The following is a 20557-nucleotide window of genomic DNA, read 5'->3' on the forward strand; positions in this document are numbered from 1 at the left end:
ACACCTTATGAAAGGTTGTGAAGGGGTGCTGCTGGGTCTCGGGCCTCGATGGGCAGGGATGGCGAGAGTGAAGCAGCGAATGGGTTCGGCTTCCGCAGCTTCTAGTCCCCCAGGACCTTCCTCACATAGGCGCGACAGCTTATGTTATTCAGGCACGGATGCCAGGCTTGTCGACGATTCTTTGAGACACCGGGTCAGCGAGGCGGATCCACGATTGGCTGTTTCACACTGAATTGTGGGGGTGACAGCTTTGTCCTGTTCCATCCCCTTTCAGACGCCGTCCAAGAGTCATCCCAGAGAAGCAATGTGCGATTGCTTCACTTCCAGTTGGCTGTGCCTGCCATACGCACCGAAGGGCCACGTACTGGGTGCCCTCTGATGGCCCGTCCGTTGCCCCGTGGATCATGGAGGACACGGCCAAGGTAGACGTCAGTATCATGAGTTACTGGAGGACCATGACTTCAGAAGTTAAATATATATGTCCCAGCTATCGGTCCACTGTCACAAGTACTGACACTCCTGTTGCACCGCTACCATACAAAACAACGTTTGCGAATCTTTAAAGTCTCACACAAAGTCTCACCTCTACCCACTCTTAAGCACACCTGCACCAATCTGAACACCGCCCGTACAACATTATCACAGCCAAATCCGACAATATGGTCTCCGCGATGTACAAACCCAAGAACCCCGGCAATGGTCAGCCTGGTGATGGTGGCCGTAAGTGTTTCCCAAAAGAATGGTCCTGGAGTTCCATCGCTAACAGCCACATCAGGAAAGCCGCTTACCCAGGCCGACAAATGAAAGAAAGGCTGCGCCTTCACCACCAATCAACCACCACCCATCTCCTGCATCTCGGCTGGCGCACCATACGTTCTGTTTCGAAAACCGATTTCGCATTCCTTATTGCCATGGAAAAAAGCTGCTCAGCATGTTGCAGTGCAACCGCGTCGCTTTTGTCTCGCGATCCGGCTGTCGCTCCCCTGGCCCCCGTCCTCCCTGCTAGGTCCGAGACGCGCTATCGCTGAGATCGATTCACGAGGCGCAGCACCACAGCAACGACCGATCGGGAGAATGCTGCTCCGGGCTGTGTTTGCTCCGGTGAGCAGTACAGGCACAGGAGTCATCAACGACACGACCGAGGCGACTTGGAGGACCTGGGGCTGCTACTTATCCAAGAGGCCAAACCGCGAAGTTGCCTGTGGGTGCCTTGTGTGCGCCCCGCCGCGGTGTGGCTCTAAGGCTGCGGCTGTGCAACCCATGTGCCCACAAACTTCACCCAGCCCTACTAGGCACCGAACGTCAGTTCACCATTTTCGGTATCCACTGGCCGCTTTTCTGCCTGGAGATTGGGCCCTGGCCCGTCATTCGGCTTCAACACCGTGGCTCTGCTGCTAAACGGCGGTGACTAAAGGAGTCACCATCGAGGTAGACAGGGCTGTTAGCCTTCTGGAAGCACGCTAGAAGGAAGGCAGCCTGGAAATCGCCTTGTATCTCAGGTCACACCCAATGAGCATTTTCAATTTCCTCTCCAGTGGCGCAGTCATGGTTCTTTTGACAAGCAATTGAATCACCGGAGCGGATTAATCTCAACTCTCGCTGCGTCACAGCCTGAAAGAAGGCAGTCATTGCCTGTTCCTGGCGGGCATTGAGACACTACGACAGGCCTCAGGATAGATTTATAGACAATACAAACGCCTCCAAAGGCTTAAAACCTCATCAACCACATCTCAACCTTGACTCTGCCTGCATACCTTACACGAACCACAGCCCGCAACCTTTAGCCACGCCTATCAGCAAGCCATCTCAGCCCCAACCCCAACTCAAATCCATATACAACTACCACACCACCATGGGCCTTCTTGAGCAAAACAACAACCCCTCCTACGCCGACCCTCAACCTCGAGACGGCGGAGCACCAAACCCAGGCGCAAGACTATCATCATCAATGTTGCTTTCCATGGCAGGAACAGAGCCCCAACCTCGCGATGGCGGGTAATGAGCTTGAGAACGACTTCGGTAGGTTCAATCATCTTCACTCTGCCCATGCCCAGACTAACGTGGCCTAGATCATATTTACAGTCCTTCATTCAGCTCAACAGACCGACTTCATATCTCCATCATCACTCCCAAACAAACACGGATCGATATAAACAACTACAACACCAACGACTCCTACACATGCTATTCGCGGCTTTGGCCCTGAACTAGCAGCAACATCGCATCGTCCTTCCGGTACACCATTTCCTACTTCGACTTCGACATTATTCTGTAACACCAATTGCATCTTGGGCGTTTGGGGTCTTCTTTTACTGTACAATAAGAGACTGTGCAACGGACATGGCAACGGTTGCTTTCTGGGGATATAGACGGCGTTTTCATAGAAAGCAGGGCTACTTCATAGCCGGGTTTTCGTTTGGCGCCTTCCAGGCGAGATAGATGGGCATTGCGTCGATGCATTATTGGATTCGCTTCCATACGACATGTATCATAGAGTAGATAATGAGTAGCCACACTCCGTGGCTATGACAATCAAACAACTTCAAGTTCGAAAAGACTTTCTGCACTGAAACTGGGCTGTGAGGAAGGAAAGTTAAGGTTGATGGGATTGTTGAACTGGGTGTTCACTCGCGTATCTGTATCTACCCCACGCTGCCTTGCCCAAGCCTTGGCATAGATAATGAGATTACTGTACCGCGTGGACGCGCCTACATGCTTGCTTCTGCTCCCCGTGGGTGCGTGTATCATATATGCGCGCCTTTGCGTCGTAAGCAAACCTCCAGGCAGCTTTTTGTACATTCTCAAAATACCTGATGACCTCGCTACCGACTCCCAGATCTCGTCTTTCGACTCGAGCATGACGTTCTCCCGCCCATAGTGCTCGGCTTATGGACCCCGCAGCAGCAACTAGACGTTAGTCACAGAAACCCAAAAACAGAGTCACGCACGCGCACAGCATGGAGATTTTCACGGCTCAGAAAGCAACGTGCCGCCTAGTCAACCAGAATGAGCACCACCGGCGCGTCGTGCCCAGGCGCGAGCAGACGACTGGTGCTTGTCACCAAGGTCTTCAGCGACCACGATTCCTTCTGGCGCGCAAAACGGAGCACAGTCCTTGAAAGTCTTGTCCTTGCGCCTGGCTTGCTGCTCACGGAAGAGCCAAGAGCACGGTCAATATAAGAAGTGTTGTGACTGCCATCGCGTCATCACTTGGGCCTTGTTCAATCTCTCTCACCTTGACGCTTTGTACCCAAGTAACCGCCGCGACTTAACGGTTTGCGCCAGCGAACACACTCCCACAACAGCAGCCTGCTACCGATCGTGCTCCCAAAGCTCACTTCAACAACAATTCGCCCAGGATGACCACTCGACCGAACGAGTACCAGCGTGTTGCGTCGCACGGGCGCGGAGGTGCTGGTAAGCCTACCTATACTTTCCTCCAGACGTGAAGCGCGACTCCGCGACGCTTGCAGTGGAACGGCTGGGTCTGTATGTCTTTGCAGCGCACACCAGCGCGCAAAGACTCCCTCCCTCTGTCGCATAGCCAAAGCAGCCCTTGGAGTGCCTGCGATTGTTCACCAGCTTCTGCGTCCGAGCGACCACTGACGTTTGCAGGCAACATCGCAAAGGACGACCCTACCAACTACCCCAAGCCAGAAGATCTCGTTACCCCAACCCTCAAGTCCAACACCTACACCACGGGCCGAGGTGGAACTGGAAACATGGCGCGCAACGACCCCGAGCGTCCTGACCTTGCGCGCGCTGCCCAAGACGTCGAAAGCAAGCCGCACCCAGAGCCACAAGGACCCAAGCACTACGGTCGTGGAGGTGCCGCCAACATTATCGGTGATGGACAACCCGCGCAGCGAAAGAGCGCCGAGGCTAAGCGCAAGAGCGAGGACGAGAAGCGCGAGGACAACGGCAAGGGCCTGCTCGGCAAGGGCAAGGATTTGTTGAACAAGTTGGGCAAGAAATAAGTCTGACCTGTTCAGCGGTCAACGACATCATGGTACATTGTAGTCGTGTATGATGCGCTGCCTACCTGGAGTAGTCTATGAGGCATTCGGTTTCTCTTTTACGGTTCATGATATCCCCGGAATTGCAAGGCTTTAGGTCTGTGGGCGGAGGAGTTGGTGTATCTTTCTATGATTTTCAACATTGTCTAACCTAACTAGCATAATGGTATTCAGTTGCTTGATCATCCTACTGACTGCCATGCTTGGCTAATCAGCTTTTCGATGCGGCTGCCATGCCATTCTTTCGAGATAGCGTGCTTTCTCATCACGATAGTGTGTTGATTGGGCGTCCATGCATACTACGCAGGCGTCTTCCAACGGCCTGAGAGTGCCCAAGTATTACATCATCACATGGCCGATCCCAACATTCATACAGTCCCTTCACCGCTTACATACGATTTGCGCACTAATACTTGCTTTTCTCCTCTCGTTAGCACCATCGGCAGTCAGTTATTTTAGACCTCGCGAAATGCTTTGATAGGACGATGCTGGTATTCCGCCCATAAAGGGTCTTCGGCAAGAGGCAAGCGTCATGCGCGGGGGATTTGCAACCCGGGACAACCACCCACAGCGGGGCACTCATCCTTCTACTGTTCCATCAAGACAGCGTCATGCGCATGGTCTGAATGCACCTTCTCGAAGCCTTGCACTGCAGTATCGCCATGCAAGTCCCAGGAAAGGTGTTCCGAGCGAATGTGTCACTTCCAACTGCCGATTCTGACGAGCACACCACCACATACGAGCCGCCCTCTATCAACGTGGTGAACTAACAACCCATTCCAGTCGCGCTCAACTCCGGTATCCGATGGCTCGGTACGCTATCAACGCAGTCCGCCGCTCCTCCATCACCTGGTATGGTCCTGCCGCCGTTATGGAGGGTCGTCCGACCGCTACACTGTGGCTGCAGATAATGCCTCATTGGGATGCATGCTTTTGGTGGGGGATGTAAGGGGTGACGTAGAGAATTCAGCAAACGTCCAGCTGACATGCGAGACTGTCGAGAGAAGAGGCAATCTACTGGGTTTCGAAACAGTACTTTGACATGCGCAAGAGGTAGACAGACGCAGTACTCCAGAGTACGCGAGGTAGTTCGCATAGAGCAGCCTTGCTGTACTCTTCCGCACCCTCTCGAGCGCCTTGTATGCACAGCATCGGTCCTATACCAGCTCCGGATCTTGCTCCGCTTCACACTGTCCATACGTAGGCAAGTAGACCGGTGAGCGGCGATAGACCTCCCCGGCATGCGCTCTTGTCCGAGGGCGTGAACCTCGGAATCTTGGGCATGATGACACCACACCGTTCATGCGCAGGTATGTGGTTTGTCCAGCTTACGACAACTACGCCTCACCGTACGACGTGGGCTGGCACGATTGGTCTGTAGGAGCCCTCGTGCAGCCTTCAACTTAGCCGACGTTTTTCTTCCCAGCTGGATGTGATTCGGCTTATGGTAGGATGAGTGTCGGCTTGCGTATTAAGGTTGCGGTACGTCCCGCTGCAGTGGATTACCGGCTTTGTATACCTTGTTGCCTTCGCAATCTCTTGCTGCTTTGTATGATTTCACTCCTCAAGACTATCTGAGCAGCAGATAATTCATCATTTATCACAGTATGTCGACTACCACTATCGAGACGGAGACGTACGCGGATACATGGGTCCACTACCACGATGGTGGTGTTCCTGGTCGAAGGCCGGTTCTCAAGGGCACCGCTGCTAAAGAGACGTTCACCGAACTGCCAAAAATCGACTTCAGACGCATATACTCGGACAACCTGGAGGACAGGAAAGAGCTAGCCAGAGAAGTCGGCGCCGCATGTCGAGACATAGGCTTCTTCTACGCAGTGAACCACGGGGTAGACGATGATGTACTGGAAGACACTTTCGATGCGTTGAAGGAGTACTTCGCGTTACCAACCGACGTCAAAATGGAGACACACAACCAGAAGACGGAGAAGTTCAGGGGTTACGAAGCGTTCTTGGAAGGCAAACTCGACCCAAGTACACGAGGAGGTAACGTCTTCACTGCCTCCACTCACACAACGACTCATCCCTCTAACACCACTATCTAGATCTAAAAGAAGGCTTCCTAATGGGCGAAGACTTCACCGACTCAGAACAACTCCCCCTCATCTCCTCGCTTCCTCCCTCACCACAAACCCCGCGCAACCAATGGCCCAGCCACCCGTCCGCCCTCTTCTGGCGCCCAGCCATCTACCGCTACTACAAATCCATGTTCGAATTCAGCAAACGCATGCTCCACATCTTTGCTCTCGCTCTCGACCTCCCCGAAGACTACTTCGACACCATAACCACACACCCCATGACCAACGTCCGCGCCGTCCACTACCCACCCCAAGAGCGTCAAAGCGACGTAGGAATCGGTGCCCACACAGACTTTTGCTGGTTCACGCTCGTATGCCAATCCAAAACGGCGTACCCGGCTCTCGAAGTACTGAACGCGAACGGTATCTGGGTCCCTGTCCATCCCCAACCCAACACGTTCGTTGTCAATATTGCGGATTTCCTCAAGTTGGTTACGGGCGGCTCGTGGCAGAGTACTGTGCATAGAGTGAGGAATATCGGGGGCGAGGAGAGGTATAGTATGCCGTTCTTCTTTAGCCCGAATGAAGATGCAAAGGTTAGTGTTGTGCCGCATTTGAGAGAGGAGGGGAAGCGGTACGATGAGTTTGGTGTTGGGGAGTACTTTCAGAAGAGGCTGGATATTGATCGGAGGACGCATTTGAGTGAGGATGAGAAGAAGGTAGAAGTGGAAGTGGAGGAGAAGCCGAAGAGGCCAGTGAGGGAGAGGAAGGACAGTGGTCTTGAAGGATAGAAGCCTGGCGAAGATGAGAAGTAGGAACATTTGTAACTGACAGTGGGGTCGTTGTGATACCCATGAACTACACATTATAGACATGAGAAAATGCCACATTTCGTAAATACATAAGACTATACCTTCATCAAGCATGACCATTCCGCCTCTTCGCTTCCTCCAGCGCCATTCGTAATCGATTTTCCTTCTCTGCGTCTTCGCTACTCTTTCCCATCTTCCTCTGCACCAACTCTCCGAGTTCAGCCCCATCGCTATCCAGCACACTAACCCTCCTTTGAAATTCCTCCACCAAGTCCTTCTCTGCTTCCCTCTTTTCAGCCTCCAATTCACCTATGCGCGCTGGATCTGCACCATCGGCTGTCACTTGCGCAATCTCCGCGTCGATATCGGCGTTGTTGGATTCAATCTCCAGTGCGTTGAAAAGGGAGAGAAGCGCCTTAGAAGACTCCTTCAGAGCCTTAAGAGCAGTGTGTGCATCATCGAGGACCGCTGGATCACCGCTGCCATCCTCAAGGTCCTTGATAGCTGCAACGATGTGGTCAATTTCTTTTTGCTCAGTGCTGACTGCACTGACAATCATGTCCTCGACAAGGCGGACAAGCTCGCCTACACGTTCAGCCTTCTCGCGCTTAGCTTTGAACACAGCTTGCTTCTCAGCGTTGTCGTAGTGTTTCTCCACGGTTTTCACCTGGCTGATGTTGCCAGCGGCGTACAGAGGTTGCGTCTCCGTCTTCTTGTAGCGTTTGTCGCGTTCGGCAACGAGTTGTACGACATCGTCGTGTCTCTTTTCCACTTGCTCGTGGATGTCTTTCAGGAGCTCGAAACAGTCTTTTGTGCTTGGAGTATCGGTTCCCTCCATGCTCTTGAGTCCAGCGACAGAAGACGGTAGCATGCGCTTAGCTTCGACGTGCAAGTCCATTAACGCTTTAATCTCGCCATGTAGCCCGGTGAAGATGGGGTCGAATACGGTCTCCACATAGTCACGATACTCGTCTTGGTCCTCTTGCGCTTTGAGCTCTCCCTCCTTCTGCTTGAACTCTTCCTCGAGCTGATTCATTTCCGCGTATGAGATCTCGTTGTTGTTGAATAGATCATCGTTGTGCTCCTCGTTCTCTTCTTGACGCTTGCGGCGGGCGTCGTCCTTCTTGCGGCGACTCAGAGATGCAGATTTCTCCCATGTCTTCGTAATTTCTTCGGCGGCGCTAGCTTTGGATCCTATGTCAACGAGCCTAGCCCTCGTATCCTGAATCCGGTGATTTGGAAGGCCGGAATGCACCTTCTTAGATACTAGTTCCTTCAGCACTCTGTTCGGATCTTCCTTCGTTGGTGCAGTTGAGATCGGGCGGCGCGGTGTCAGCTTCAATGGTGCTGGCAAAGCGACATCTGCTTCGCTACTGGAAGGCCGGGACGCAAGCGTCTGAGCAGTCGGTTGATGAGCTCCAAAGAATATCTCATCGTGCCCCTTACTGTTGCTACGGCCTGACGGTGAGGTTACTCCTGGCGTATTGGAGAAGGACATTGTTGGTCTGTGTCTCAATGGAGCAGGGTCAACCGATATGCTAGCAGGTGGGACATATGCCTTGTATTGGTGTTGCACCTGCTCTTCAGGTGGAGATTGCACTGGCGTCTTGTTCGTATCATCATCAATGGAGCTTGTCGGAGTTAGAATTGTTGTTGATTGCACCGAAGGAGGCGCTCTTGGAACACCCTGGTAGTTTTCAGTAGGCGGAATCGTAGTCTGCCGCGCCAAGATAGGTCGACCGCCAGGACTATATTCGAAGTCGTCAAATTCCGACTCCTGCGGTACCTGGATGTTCAGATCTTGTCTCTTGGTGGATATGTTCGAGGTTGCACGAGAGCGAGCAGCTTGCTCCTGTTCGTGTGATACCTCTGGGTCCACTGGAACTGTTTGTGTTGAGGTATCAAGGGAGACGATGGCCCGCATGGCAGACTCGACTTTCATGAACGCCTTGAAAATCTTGACCTTCTCCTCGACTTGCGGTTCCGCGGCCTCACTTCGAAGCATGGCTATGTATCGCTCTAACGAGCCAATATACCACGGATCAAGGTCCGGTACCAGATCAGCAGCTGTGGGTTTCGGCGGCTCTTTCGCCTTTTCGGCTTCAAGTTGGCGCTTTAGTTCAGCGACAGAACTATCACGCTCTTCAATATTGTGCTCCTTCCCTTCCACATCTTCTTTCAAAATGTCAATCGCCGTGTTCTTCTCCTTCACCATAGCGTCATAGTTGACACTGGCTTGGTCTGTGGTGATTCTCATAGTCTCAATCTGTGCACGTAACACGTCCATCTCGCTCGTGCTGTGAGCCTTCTTAGCTTCGTACTCAGACACGACTTTCTGGCTACTAGCTTCAAGTTCATCGATCTTTGCTTGTAGTACGGCCTTTTCCCGTTCTGTATCTGTGTGTAACTGTTGGAGAACTTCATCCTTCTCCTTCTTCTCCCGTTCCATATCTGCGCGTAATTGGTTGATAAGGTCGTCCTTCTCTTTCAGTTGTATAGCATAGTCGTAGCTGGAGGACACCACGCCGGTGGATTCATTACTGGTTTGTGACCCAAAAAGATGCTTCGGTTGGGTAGGTGTGTGTTGCGACGTATCCCATCCACCCTCTGCGGAGCCCGACCCAGTCTTCAACGCGGCAGGCTGATGAGGGGGTCTCGTGCCCTGTATGGGTTTGGGAGTAGTACGTAAGGGCGCGACAATTGCATCTCCGACGATGAACCCTTGATCTGATGACTGGGAATCTTGACGTCCAGCAAGTCCTGTTGTCACAGACGGCGGTGTAGGTGTAAAGCCTTCATCCCATTCGCTCGAACTCACGTGTGCAGGACGCACAGCAGGACTGGGGAACCCATGCGTCGATGGGGGAGGCGGAACGTGAGCGGGCAGCTCAATGCTTTCCGGTTGAGTACTGTCGCTTTTCACATCTTCTTTCTTTGCACCAAAGAGCTCTTCATCGTCAATCTCTTCACTGCCACCTAGGTGTTCCCAATCAGAAGGTGCACCGGCAGCCAGAACACTAAACTTGGACTTGTCATCTCTGGGTGGAGGTGACGCGGGTAGTCTCGGCTCGGACGGTTTTGGTGAAGATGTCTTATTGTCTGCGCGCTGTGCGTAGAGGTTGGCCAAAGCTATCGAACTCACCGAGTCGGTGCGCCCAGAGATAGGATGGTAGCCAGAGGCAGAGCTCACACTAGGACGATTCGATATCGGAGACACAGGCTGACTCTGCGGGCTTGGTTGATGGTAGAAGTTCGACCCAGCAGTATCGATTCGATTGTATGGCTTTGTTTCTTGGCCCTCCTGGTTCGAGATCTGGGAATACTGCTGCGGTGGAGCTGATTCTTGCGCTTGGTACCCTGTTTGCGAGGGTGGTAGCTGAGTCTCGTATGCCTGCGGTCTATTGTATTGATAGTTAGGCTCTGGGGCTGGAGATCCGGACTGCCATGAGTCCTGAGGGCGAGGATGTTGTTGAGATGGCTGCGCTTGTTGGTCGTACAGAGACTGTTCATATATTGTCTGTGTAGGTGGTTGCTGCGACGGCGCTGGGGAATATGAAGGATGCCCAACCGAAGGTTGCTGATATTGATGCTGCTGCGGTTGTGGGAATTGATCCGACGGCTGCTGATGCTGGTTGGGTATCTGCGATTGCGGATTGTATTGGACGGGCGTGGAATGACCATACTGAGATTGGTGATGGTTTTGTAGAGGAACAACCTGTTGGCCATGCCGTGGAGGTAGAGGCGGAGGTTGCTGCTGCTGTAGACCATGATGTCCATGTGCATATGTGTTTGTGTCTGTATGTGGTGTAGTATGGGTGTAGTTGGCCATGCCGCCTTGATGTGGCGCATGCTGTGCCTGCTGCCACGAAGGAGCTTCTGGTGGGGGAGAAATGTATGCGCCGGCTGCTAGGTTTGTGTTCGAAGACGAGTACACTTGTGTACCCTGTTGTGCGTATGCCGGCTGCTGCTCGCTCTGATTGCTGACTGCAGTGGGTTGCTGAGGTCCTCCTGGTGGGTATGAGCTAACTTGACCTGTCCCATAAATAGAGCTGGGTCTACCTCCCTGCGAAGACTGGAAGTACGTCCCACCCGGTGTGGTTGAAGGCGGGGGAGGAGCTGCGTGATGATATGGCTGTGGTGTTGCTTGCACCGGATATCCTCCCTGCTGCGTATGAGGCGCAAAGCCGGTGCCTGGTTGCGATTGTTGTGGCCAGTTCTGCTGCTGTTGTTGTTCGTGCCGTTGGACCGCCGCTGCGAAGCCGTAGGGTTTGGGTGGAGGTGGGGGAGGTTGCTCTTGTTGCTGAGGAGGATATGATTGATGCTGCGCCCCCGGCATGGTGCCATACGTGCCCGGATTATATCCTGCGGCTACCTGCTGTTGCGATTGATTCCATGGATTCGACGTGTGTGTCGGCGTGGGCGCAGCCCATTGACCGTGGGCAGGGGGAGCGGACGTTTGGTATCCCTGGGAAGCTGTGCCATCGTGTCAGTGCCTGACTTTGGAACTGTGTGCTATCGTGCATCAACATACCTCCATATCCAGGCGGCGGTGGCGGGACTGGTGGAGGGGCGCCCTGCTGTCCTGTGAAGCCCGTCGTGCTGCCTGGCCGCTGGTATCCTGGTGCTTGCCCGTAGTTCTGCATCTTGTGGTTTCTTGTCGCGTTACCAGCCAACATGTGTGTCGCAGGAGACGGCGGATCGTGTTCGTTGGGAGTGTGGGCTCGAGATGCCAGCTGAAGTGCCTGTGTGTATTAATAGGCTCTCCACGAGTGTGACATGCACATGGACGGCACGCGCTGGAATGCGATCACGGAGGCAATTGCGGTGTATCGGATGACATTGATCAAGGTATTAAGTACAAAAAGGCGATACTGAGATACATCAAACTGGGCCTCGTCTCCCCAGCGTAAGGCTGAAAGCTGAAGTCCAAGTGTGCAGAAAGTGGAATGGTGTCACAGCCACGCGATGATCTGCACGCCGCGGTTCGTCCCCGCCCGGGCTTCGCCTTGCCTCATGTGACATGGTTCCTTCACAGTCATCATCACCATTCAAGTCCTGCTCTTCCGTCTTTGATCCGCGATATACGATAGAACATACTCCACATCCATTGCGATCGCCTCCAACGTTTCCTTCTGCTGGATGCCCTTCGGTGCCTTTTTCGTCATGCCCCCCGCCGTACTCAACGTCATCTGCGCCATGTCAACAACATTAAACTTGAATGCGGAATATGAAACTTACCATATCCCAACGATGATGGTCGTTATCGGGCGACTCTGCTTGCTGCGCAGCATCCCCATCGACACGTGTCTTCGATGCGCCAATCAGCCTCTCCAACGAGACGTAGGTTCCTTCTGTCAGCTTCTTCCCCTGTCGCTGCTTCTGGTTCGCGTCAGGTGTTGCGCCTGACCCTGTGTCCGACGGAAACCGGTAGAGTTGCGAAGATCCTTTCGTTTCCATCCGACTTCTCTCTTGCATGATCTTGACATCGCCAAATGATGCATAATCAATTGGAAGCTGAACAGTAAAAGACGAAGCGAGGTCAGAGAGACTCTCTGCTTTGTGAGTGTTCATCGTAACTATTAATGCATGAAACACACGATCTTGTAGTAGACTCAGCCCGGCTACCTTGGGCATCATATGGAACATTTGGGATACTGAAATGTGTCAGCAACGGTGCACACTGTCATGTAACTTGCACAAGAGGGCGCTCACTAAACATTTCCACACTATGAATCCCCTCGTGGTGACTCACTGCTCTCAACGCTTCTTCAGGATCCCACCTTAATAGCTCGACAGCATCGAAAACACTCGGGGTATATGCAGCTTCGTTGCGGCTGTGATCTTTCGCCAAAAGATCGCCCAACTCAGAGAATCTGACATGAGCGTTGCTGTGGGTAGAGGTTCTAGCCATCCAACTGGCTTGGTTCAAGTCTTTGATACGCTTCTCGACCGAGACTGGGACTGTAACCATATCGCTGTTCCCTGTAGCATTCAGTGGCGGCATCATCACATGTCCATTGTCGGGGCTCCAGGTCCCACGCTTCTCAAACCCTTCGTCAAAGTTGATTCCTTGTACCTCGTTGAGAATATCGTCGAGGAACTGGGCTAGAGTGACATGATGATCAGAACTAGCATTATCATACGACGGATGATGAGGCAGATCGAGTTTCTTCAAAGGCCCCAAGGTCAGATATTTGCGAGCTGGTCCTGATGTAGGAGAGATAGTAGTGTTATCAGGTGTCGGATGCACTGGCTTGGACTGAGCGGAATCTCTGACTTCGACGGGCTCAGTCATGGTGGCGATTCAAGTAGCGGAGCGGAACTCTTGGAAATATGCAATGAGCTACAACAGGTAATCGAAGCGGGATCGCTATAGCTGCTTGGTGGCTGACAGAACAGGTGCCTCGAAGGTCTAGACCGCTGCAATGCAAGAGCCAGTGTAGGACAGCGAGTAGGTGACCCGGCTACCAACACAGTAGTTAGTCTTGTTACACCCCAGTCATGGCGCCTTTTTACGTACAGAATTCGGGAAGCCACAGGCTTCTTGCAAGGAAGATTGGTGGCGGATGTGATCCGTGTGACTGGTCTGACACGCCAAATTCAGACCTCGGGATGTACAGCGACGGTCTAGAACTACCTAGAAGTGTGTGCACAGAGGTTTTAGTGCAGTATAGAGGCAAGTCGATGAATGCCAAGCTGAGGTCTGATGGTGGACGTGATGATAGAGATGGAGTCGTTGCACTGGAACGGGAGATCGACAAGGGTAGACATGGCCCTGATTGGCTCGTTCCTGCCTTTGTGACACTACGATGGGCTAGCTGAAGCAGCAACCTTAGAAGCGTTTGCCGTGAACTACATATTAGCTGAAAATATACGAAATCTGTGTTGCACGTTACTCGGAACGAGGATGATGATTGGGCCTCGAGATTCACAAGATACATGCCACTGACACGCAAGTTACGGGTCCAGTGCTCAGCAAATCAAGAGGTACGACGGGTTCTCCTTTCTGTCTACGCTAGTGGCACAAGAATACTGCTACCAGGTGCTCTGAAAGTCTTTTTTGTACCCGTCGAGTATTACAAGCGCTTGTAGAGGGCCTAGGGACGTCGGATACAGCGTCGAGAAGGTCAACTCCTGCGAACCCGACACATTAGAGTGGTGTGTGAACCCAGGTACCGAAGCGAGTCTTCCTCAACATGCCTTTGATGCGTTTGGGTGGGATCAGCTGCGAAATCCGGAAGCCTGCAGCAATGCAGGAGTTCGGGAGTCCAAGTATACCTACACAATCAACATGTGAAGCAAAAAAGTAGCCGTATGCCAGTTGATGTAACCATGTAATCAACATGAGAGCAAAATGAAAAGACTGTGTAGACGCGGGCCGATTTCCAGTCCAGCATGCCGATCCAGACAGACTCGGCTGCCGACCTGTCCTGTTCACGCTCCGCGGACGTCATAATGATCAGAACAACTGCTCCACGGAGCCCACAGCCAACGTCTGTGTCTGCAGGACCCTCTTTCGCGGCAATGGCATGATCCCTCGTTCCAAATATCTGGCTCGACTAACTTTGACTGGTCAGTCGAGCTGCAACTTGTTTACTCCACAGCACCTGCATAATGCACAGATGTCTAGTACACCCTTGCGGTTTATCTTTGCCCTTTCGAAACGACGTGCCGAAATGCTAATTTTACCATGTCAGGATGCATGCGGATGCGAGAATCACGCAACACATAATCAGCTGTTTTCTCATTGTGGAATATCGCAAGATGCTTTGTCTTACTCCGAGGAAGGGCTAATGCCGCGGGGGCCATGCAGAGCGCTGTACGCGGCAGATGGACAGACTAGGGTCCTGGCGATCGACCCTGTATCCGAGCGAGCGCCTTGCGGACGGACATCGACAAATGCGTTTGTAGGACTTGGTTTTATTGCAGATTTCGGGTCCTGCTGCCTGCCATGTTAGGAGGCTTGTGATGTGGGTGGGTGGGCTTACTCCATCGCTTTGGCTTGCCGTCGATCTGCAAGCGCGACGGCATAAAATACCGACGATTTATATTGTCGCGGGACATCGTAGCATCTGCCACGTGATTTCGGTGGGTTTGCTCAGACCCTGGCCATGTGGTGTCAGATTAGCATGCCAAATCCTCGATGTTGGCAGACATGGGTAAAACCCCCAAAATCCACTCAACACGCCATGCCAAGCCCATGATCTCGATGTCGCTCGGGACAATTGACCGAAACAGATCCACTTGCGCACATGTACTGTACTCCTAGCTCTGGTTGCAGGCTGCAGTGGCGAGTTAGCTGGTGTCGGGTGCATGCTTTCCATTGGGCGCTATTGAATCCGCCGTATGCGAACATTTGTTACCGCCTTGCACGACTGTGCGCTTCTTGATCCCAGACAAGACTGACTGCCAATCACGCCACATCATGCAGTTGATGGAGTAATCCAGACTGCCGTTCAGACCGGCTGCACATGCCCAGGTGTTCGAGATGGATTAGGCAGTGTCATTCAAGCGAATAGATCTAGATTTCCTATGTACATCCTACACGCCTTCCTTGCCCTTGCACACACGCTGCACATGCAAAGATTCGTGTTGCTTACGGCATTAACCGTGGAGGCTGAGCCTTCCTGAACTCTAGCATACCAGAACAGGCTCTCTGTATGCATGTAGCGTAATCCGAACGGCGCGTGCGTTGCGGACTTAGAAGGAACGGTAGTTCATCTCCAACACTTCAATCCTTGAGGTAGGGATCCATCCTCCGTATAATCACTTGGTATTCGATAGGCCAATAAGTGGACTGGTTGCGTTGGGGTATCATCTCGAAATAGCAAATAACATATGAAAACGTAAAGCGTCCCCGCGCATGCTCGCTTGGCTGATGCGCGGTACACGCGTAGCAGTCATGTCGTTGCTGACGTCTCGCAGCGAAACAGCTTGTGGTCGCATGCGGTATGCACTACCCACTGGAACGGGCCATGCGGACTGCTCATGCCGAATCATGTACTGTAACATTGGTATAGCGTTCAAAAAAAGAATCAAGGTGAGCTTTCGGTCTCGACCATGTCGTCGTCCGCTGCTCTTGATGCCAGTTCTCCTGCTCTTACGAGGACCGCAAGTGACCCCTGATTGCGATAGTCATGGGGATTATGCGAGAGGTGTGATGGCATGGGCGGTATCGGCCGATCCAATGGCGAGGCTAGGGGTGCTATACTGGGCACTGGCTGGGGAAGCATGCGCATCGTCTTACTCGGGTCTGCAGGTAATGTCTGCCCAGGATAAGCCGACAAGGTGTACCCTTGAGATCCTTGATTGCTGTGACCACTCTCGGACGACAATGTCGTATCTTCGTGACTGAGCGGGGGGAGACGCGAGGAGTCGCGCGGAGTCCGACGAGAAAGCATGTCGTTTGGCCCCTGAAAGTGATTTGGGTGGGGATATGGAGGTGGTGGAGTCGATGCAATCTTTTGGTGGAGGTCCAGGTTGTACGCAGAAGGCTGATGGTACGGATTGGCATCGAAGGGGATCCTCGTGTCTCGAATGGAATTGGGTACGGATGGGTCATAGACACCGCCATCTCTTTGCAAGACCGTGGTCCGTGGAGATGCAGATGTGGGGGAGAATTGTTCGCCCGAACGGGGGGAGTTGAAGCCAGAAAGGGGAATATTGGCCGGCGATGTCGAGTTCGAAGCGTAGATTGGGCCAGGTGGTAGCCGTGAAGGGGGGATTGGTTGAGTGGGATCCGGTTTTTGTTGTAATGCTGCTTGGGCATCGGACTGAATAGAACTCAATCTCCTGTTTGCCGGTGGGTCGGCCTGTTCATTGCTACCTCCTCGTGTTGAAGTGCTGGTTTCGGTTTCGAGCTTTGAGCGTTTGCCTTCTGCACATGTCAATACATTGCGGCACATGACAACAGAAGCTGTGGACAGACCTTTAGTGGGCACTGAGTGCTTCGACTTGAAATCTTCGAGATACTTTTGGTACGCCTCGAAATGGGGCGTCTTTTTGTACTCAGCCAGCTCTGCATAGTACTTCTCTTTGGCACCGTTGGCCTGTCGTTCACAACCTTCGCGTTCCTCGGCAGGCAAGACTTGCCATTTCTCACCGACTACCTTGGCAATCTCGGTGAAGGTAAGATCTTGTCCCTTGAGTGATTCTCGTACCTCTGCTGCGAATTAGTCGTGATCGCGTTGGGCCAGAGACCAGACTTACGATTGGAGAATATGACGTAAGCAGAGGGTGGACGTTCTGGTGCATGTTCATCAGGCTACGTTGGGTTAGCGATGTTGCACGACAGACGGGATCTGCAGAGTGGGCTACCTTGGGATGTCGACGGTACTTCCGCTTGGCCCCTGTTCCATTCGGTGCAGTATTGGTGGGCTCTGGCTGCTTGCTTTTGCTCTCTGGCCCCGAGTCGTCACTGCGATACGAGCCGGCAGTGCTCCCAGCTCGTGCAAGATTGATGGGCAGAGGCCTATCTGAAGACTGTCCGCGCGATTCGGCGATGGCCCGTTGAAGTTTCTACGAGGAGGTCAGTTATTGCTGGTGGTAACGTCGCAGGATAGTGACGTACCCGACGATGGCCAAGCTTGACGTTGAGGGAACTTCTACGGAACAGTAAGCAGGGGCGGCGTGGGTAGGTAGGGGTGGAGCCATTGCGCACAAGTCTGATTCTGTAATGTCGAGCACAGTCTCCCAAGTGTCGAAGCCTTCGGCTGTGAACACTTCGTGGTACTGGGACAGTCCCAATCGCGCGAGACGTTCTCTCAAGTCGCTCATGTAGGAGGGCGTGAGCGCGTGGACTGGGCGGTGTGGTGTAGCGACCAACTCTCGAACAGCGCGGGCCAGAGAGGACTTGGTGTGTCGTAGATTATTAGAGCACTAGTGGCAACGGGGTGGGAATCGAGCGTGATCGAGCGGGCTCGAGTATGGCGGAACTAGTGTACAGGGATCAAATAGGAAATGCCTGGGTCGTGGGGTGGCTATGTGATTGGTGCGGCACGACGAGTGTGGCGGATCGACTCGTAACGAAAATCCGCGTAGGGGTCAAAGTGTTGCAGGGCGCAGATGCGCAGAGAAGAGCAAGAGAAGGAGCAGTCAACGACTAAGGTGCATCCATAAGTGGTGGCGCCTAACGTTGGGTTTGGGGTAGGTGGGTCCCGGACCGATCAGCAGAATTCTGTGATTATGCTGTGGTAGGGGCAGGGAGGGAGCGTCTCGGCTACTGTAGTGGTGAGGACAGCGGACGCAGCCTAGTAGATACGCGGCCAGGACAACGGCCGTCGAGAGTCAGCAAGCGGCCGGAGCTCATTTGGCGCGTCCCAAGCGGTGGTGCGCGCTGCGCAGAGTCGCACGAGGCCTGGGTTTGCGGTGAGAGCAGGCAGTTCCGGGCGAGAGCGGTGCAGGAGCAGGCCCAGGGAGAGGGACAGGGCTAGCAGTAGGCAGGATTCGGCGCAATCATCGCGGGCGTTGCAATTGGCGCAGGGGCGGAGCAGAAGCGGACGGCGTGGACGAGGGATGACGCTGATGATGGGACGATGGGGTTTGCGAAAACAAGAGTCTGGGAGCCAGAAAATAAGGACGTGTGACTGTGCAGCAACACCTAGGCCAGGGCTCTCGAGATCAGAGCAGGCGATCGGCGGAACAGACAGGCAGAGGGCGGCCAGGGGGGCCACGGTGCGAGCGAACGCTCCAGCCACGTCTTCCGGACGGGGAGCTCACTGATGCGGAATCTTGTCCTGACGATGACGTGGGCTGATAGGCTGCGAGGCGTGCGGGCAGCGGGTGATGCTGTCAAGTCTACAGAACATCTCACGCAGAGGCACGATCGACGAAACGCCGGTACCTACAGTAGGGCCGGTTCGCATGAGCCGGCGACGTCCTGGGCTGCCATGTGCGCTGCCAATACACGCTGACCGTAATTGCAATCTCGTAACAACCATGGAAACTCCCAGATGCCCATCGCAGCTCGTGCCGTGCGCCAGGCTGCCAGAGCCTTGCCACAGTGCAGCGCAGGTGCCTTGCGTCATGTTGAAGCCATGATGGCATGGCTATTGCCATTGCAAACACCGCTGTATAGCCGAGCAGACGGCCTCGCGACGTCAGCTAAGCGACTACCCGACACTCGATCTGCGATGCGACGCAGCTGGCGGCGTCGTGTACGAACGAACAGCAGACCCTTCAAAGCCCGGGACGGGCTGCATCGGCGATGGAAAATTCTGGATCCAGTCGCTCAGCACGCGGCGACGCCCTGCAGCCCATCGTCTCCCGACTCTGATCAGTTCCAAGTTTCGTCAGTAGGTTGCTGTAGCCGTCATGGCTCCAGCTGGTGGCCGATCGCTGTGCTGCCAGGGGCGGACAGGGCCCCTGGGCATCACTCCGCCCGAGCGTCATCGCCAGCGGAGCGGAACGTTGCTTCCAAGGTTTCTTGGCCACAGCACGCACGTGACGTGACAGGCGGGCACATGCACATCCATGATATTCCATTGCGCTATGTCTCATCTCAAGGTCCAAGGTCATGGCATTCTAGACCCTGCGCGTGTCATCAGAACCGCCTCGCATCTCTCCCAGCGTGACCATCGCGACCCACGGCTCGTCACCCTTTGACTGACGTCGCCGTGTTTCTCGGTAACAGACCATGCCGGGCTAGGCGCACCAACCGCAGTCGTGGCCGTGTCGTCGTTGTCGCAATGTGGTTTGAAATCATACGATGCTGCTTCGCATCGGCCCTACTCGTCCTCCAGTACAGTTTGCCCATCGCCTCCCGGCACCATCTGAAGCTGTCAGTAATGGCGCAAAACGAAACAGCCTGTTTCATACCATGCAGATGTTGTTGCCGTTCAGTAAGATTTTGGGCAGCTCGACGTTCCCCTCGGCTGGGTCACTGCCATCGCGTCAGTCGGACGTGTTCATGCCAAACCTGCAAAGAACCTTGGATGCACGCACATTTCCGTCACATTCTCCAGCACCATGTCTGTGTCTGTTAGAATAGTTCCATCTCCCGACTTCCCAGATGTACTTACTGACGTAGTCGTCGAAACCCACCAGCTTTCCAGTGAATTCCTTCCCGCCGTTCATGATGACCCAGATCTGCGAACCCACGCACTTGTCGATGAGCTCTGCAGTAATTTAGTCATGAACCGACACCTGATCGGACAGAGACGCACCTAGCGGAAGAAGGTTCTCGAGCGACATGGTGACGTGGTTTGTTGTGAGCTGAGTTTCGGTCGTTGAAAGCAACTGTCGCGTTTGAGATGTCGGTACAATCAAGGTGGTGATTGCCCAGGTGGTGGGCTTGATATCTTGGCGTTCAAGACCACCGCATCTGCCACAGGCCGCGCTAGCCAACCACTGCTCGCGCCACAACAGGCAGCAGACGTCCTCGTCCACACAATCGACTCGCACCCGTGGCGACCATCTCCTCCTGCCGGTGCCTATTGGGTGCACTACCATGGAGTGTTATGCTCTTCAGTCGACGCGCCTCTCTGCTGAGCGCGTCAGATGCCCCACGGCGTGTTTGCCATGAGCCGCGTACCCACGCCTTCTTCTCCGTAGAGCGCCATACACAGTATTCTCATATACTCAGAGCGATGCACACGACCCCATTACGCTCGACACCTACCACCTCATCCTCCTCGACCTGCCGATGGAAGCGGGGACGGCCCGTTCCTCGAAGCGACAACTTTCCTAGACG

General features: G+C 53.8%; 5 protein-coding genes across 5 annotated transcripts; 2 read left to right on the forward strand and 3 right to left on the reverse strand.

The window, feature by feature from the left end:
• Positions 1-3359: 3359 nt before the first annotated feature.
• J4E87_005432 (uncharacterized protein) lies at positions 3360-3977 on the forward strand (the record flags this gene model as incomplete). Its single annotated transcript, XM_049377045.1, has 2 exons — positions 3360-3417; positions 3616-3977. The coding sequence occupies 2 exons, from the start codon at positions 3360-3362 to the stop codon at positions 3975-3977; spliced, it is 420 nt and encodes a 139-aa protein (XP_049233270.1).
• A 1646-nt stretch (positions 3978-5623) lies between these two features.
• J4E87_005433 (uncharacterized protein) lies at positions 5624-6846 on the forward strand (the record flags this gene model as incomplete). The annotated part of the gene is made up of 2 exons (XM_049377046.1): positions 5624-6023; positions 6083-6846. The coding sequence occupies 2 exons, from the start codon at positions 5624-5626 to the stop codon at positions 6844-6846; spliced, it is 1164 nt and encodes a 387-aa protein (XP_049233271.1).
• A 127-nt stretch (positions 6847-6973) lies between these two features.
• J4E87_005434 (uncharacterized protein) lies at positions 6974-11404 on the reverse strand (the record flags this gene model as incomplete). The annotated part of the gene is made up of 2 exons (XM_049377047.1): positions 6974-11332; positions 11399-11404. 2 exons carry the CDS (start codon positions 11402-11404, stop codon positions 6974-6976), a joined length of 4365 nt encoding a protein of 1454 aa, XP_049233272.1.
• Positions 11405-11915: 511 nt separating this feature from the next.
• Positions 11916-13162, reverse strand: J4E87_005435 (uncharacterized protein; the record flags this gene model as incomplete). Its single annotated transcript, XM_049377048.1, has 4 exons — positions 11916-12056; positions 12106-12443; positions 12493-12521; positions 12648-13162. 4 exons carry the CDS (start codon positions 13160-13162, stop codon positions 11916-11918), a joined length of 1023 nt encoding a protein of 340 aa, XP_049233273.1.
• A 2740-nt stretch (positions 13163-15902) lies between these two features.
• J4E87_005436 (uncharacterized protein) lies at positions 15903-17643 on the reverse strand (the record flags this gene model as incomplete). The annotated part of the gene is made up of 6 exons (XM_049377049.1): positions 15903-16744; positions 16796-17029; positions 17077-17131; positions 17185-17385; positions 17438-17471; positions 17528-17643. 6 exons carry the CDS (start codon positions 17641-17643, stop codon positions 15903-15905), a joined length of 1482 nt encoding a protein of 493 aa, XP_049233274.1.
• Between the last annotated feature and the right edge of the window lie 2914 nt (positions 17644-20557).

The sequence above is a fragment of the Alternaria ethzedia genome, assembly GCF_023757985.1.
Source record: "Alternaria ethzedia strain BMP 0044 chromosome Unknown scaffold_11, whole genome shotgun sequence".
NCBI lineage: Eukaryota > Fungi > Ascomycota > Dothideomycetes > Pleosporales > Pleosporaceae > Alternaria > Alternaria ethzedia.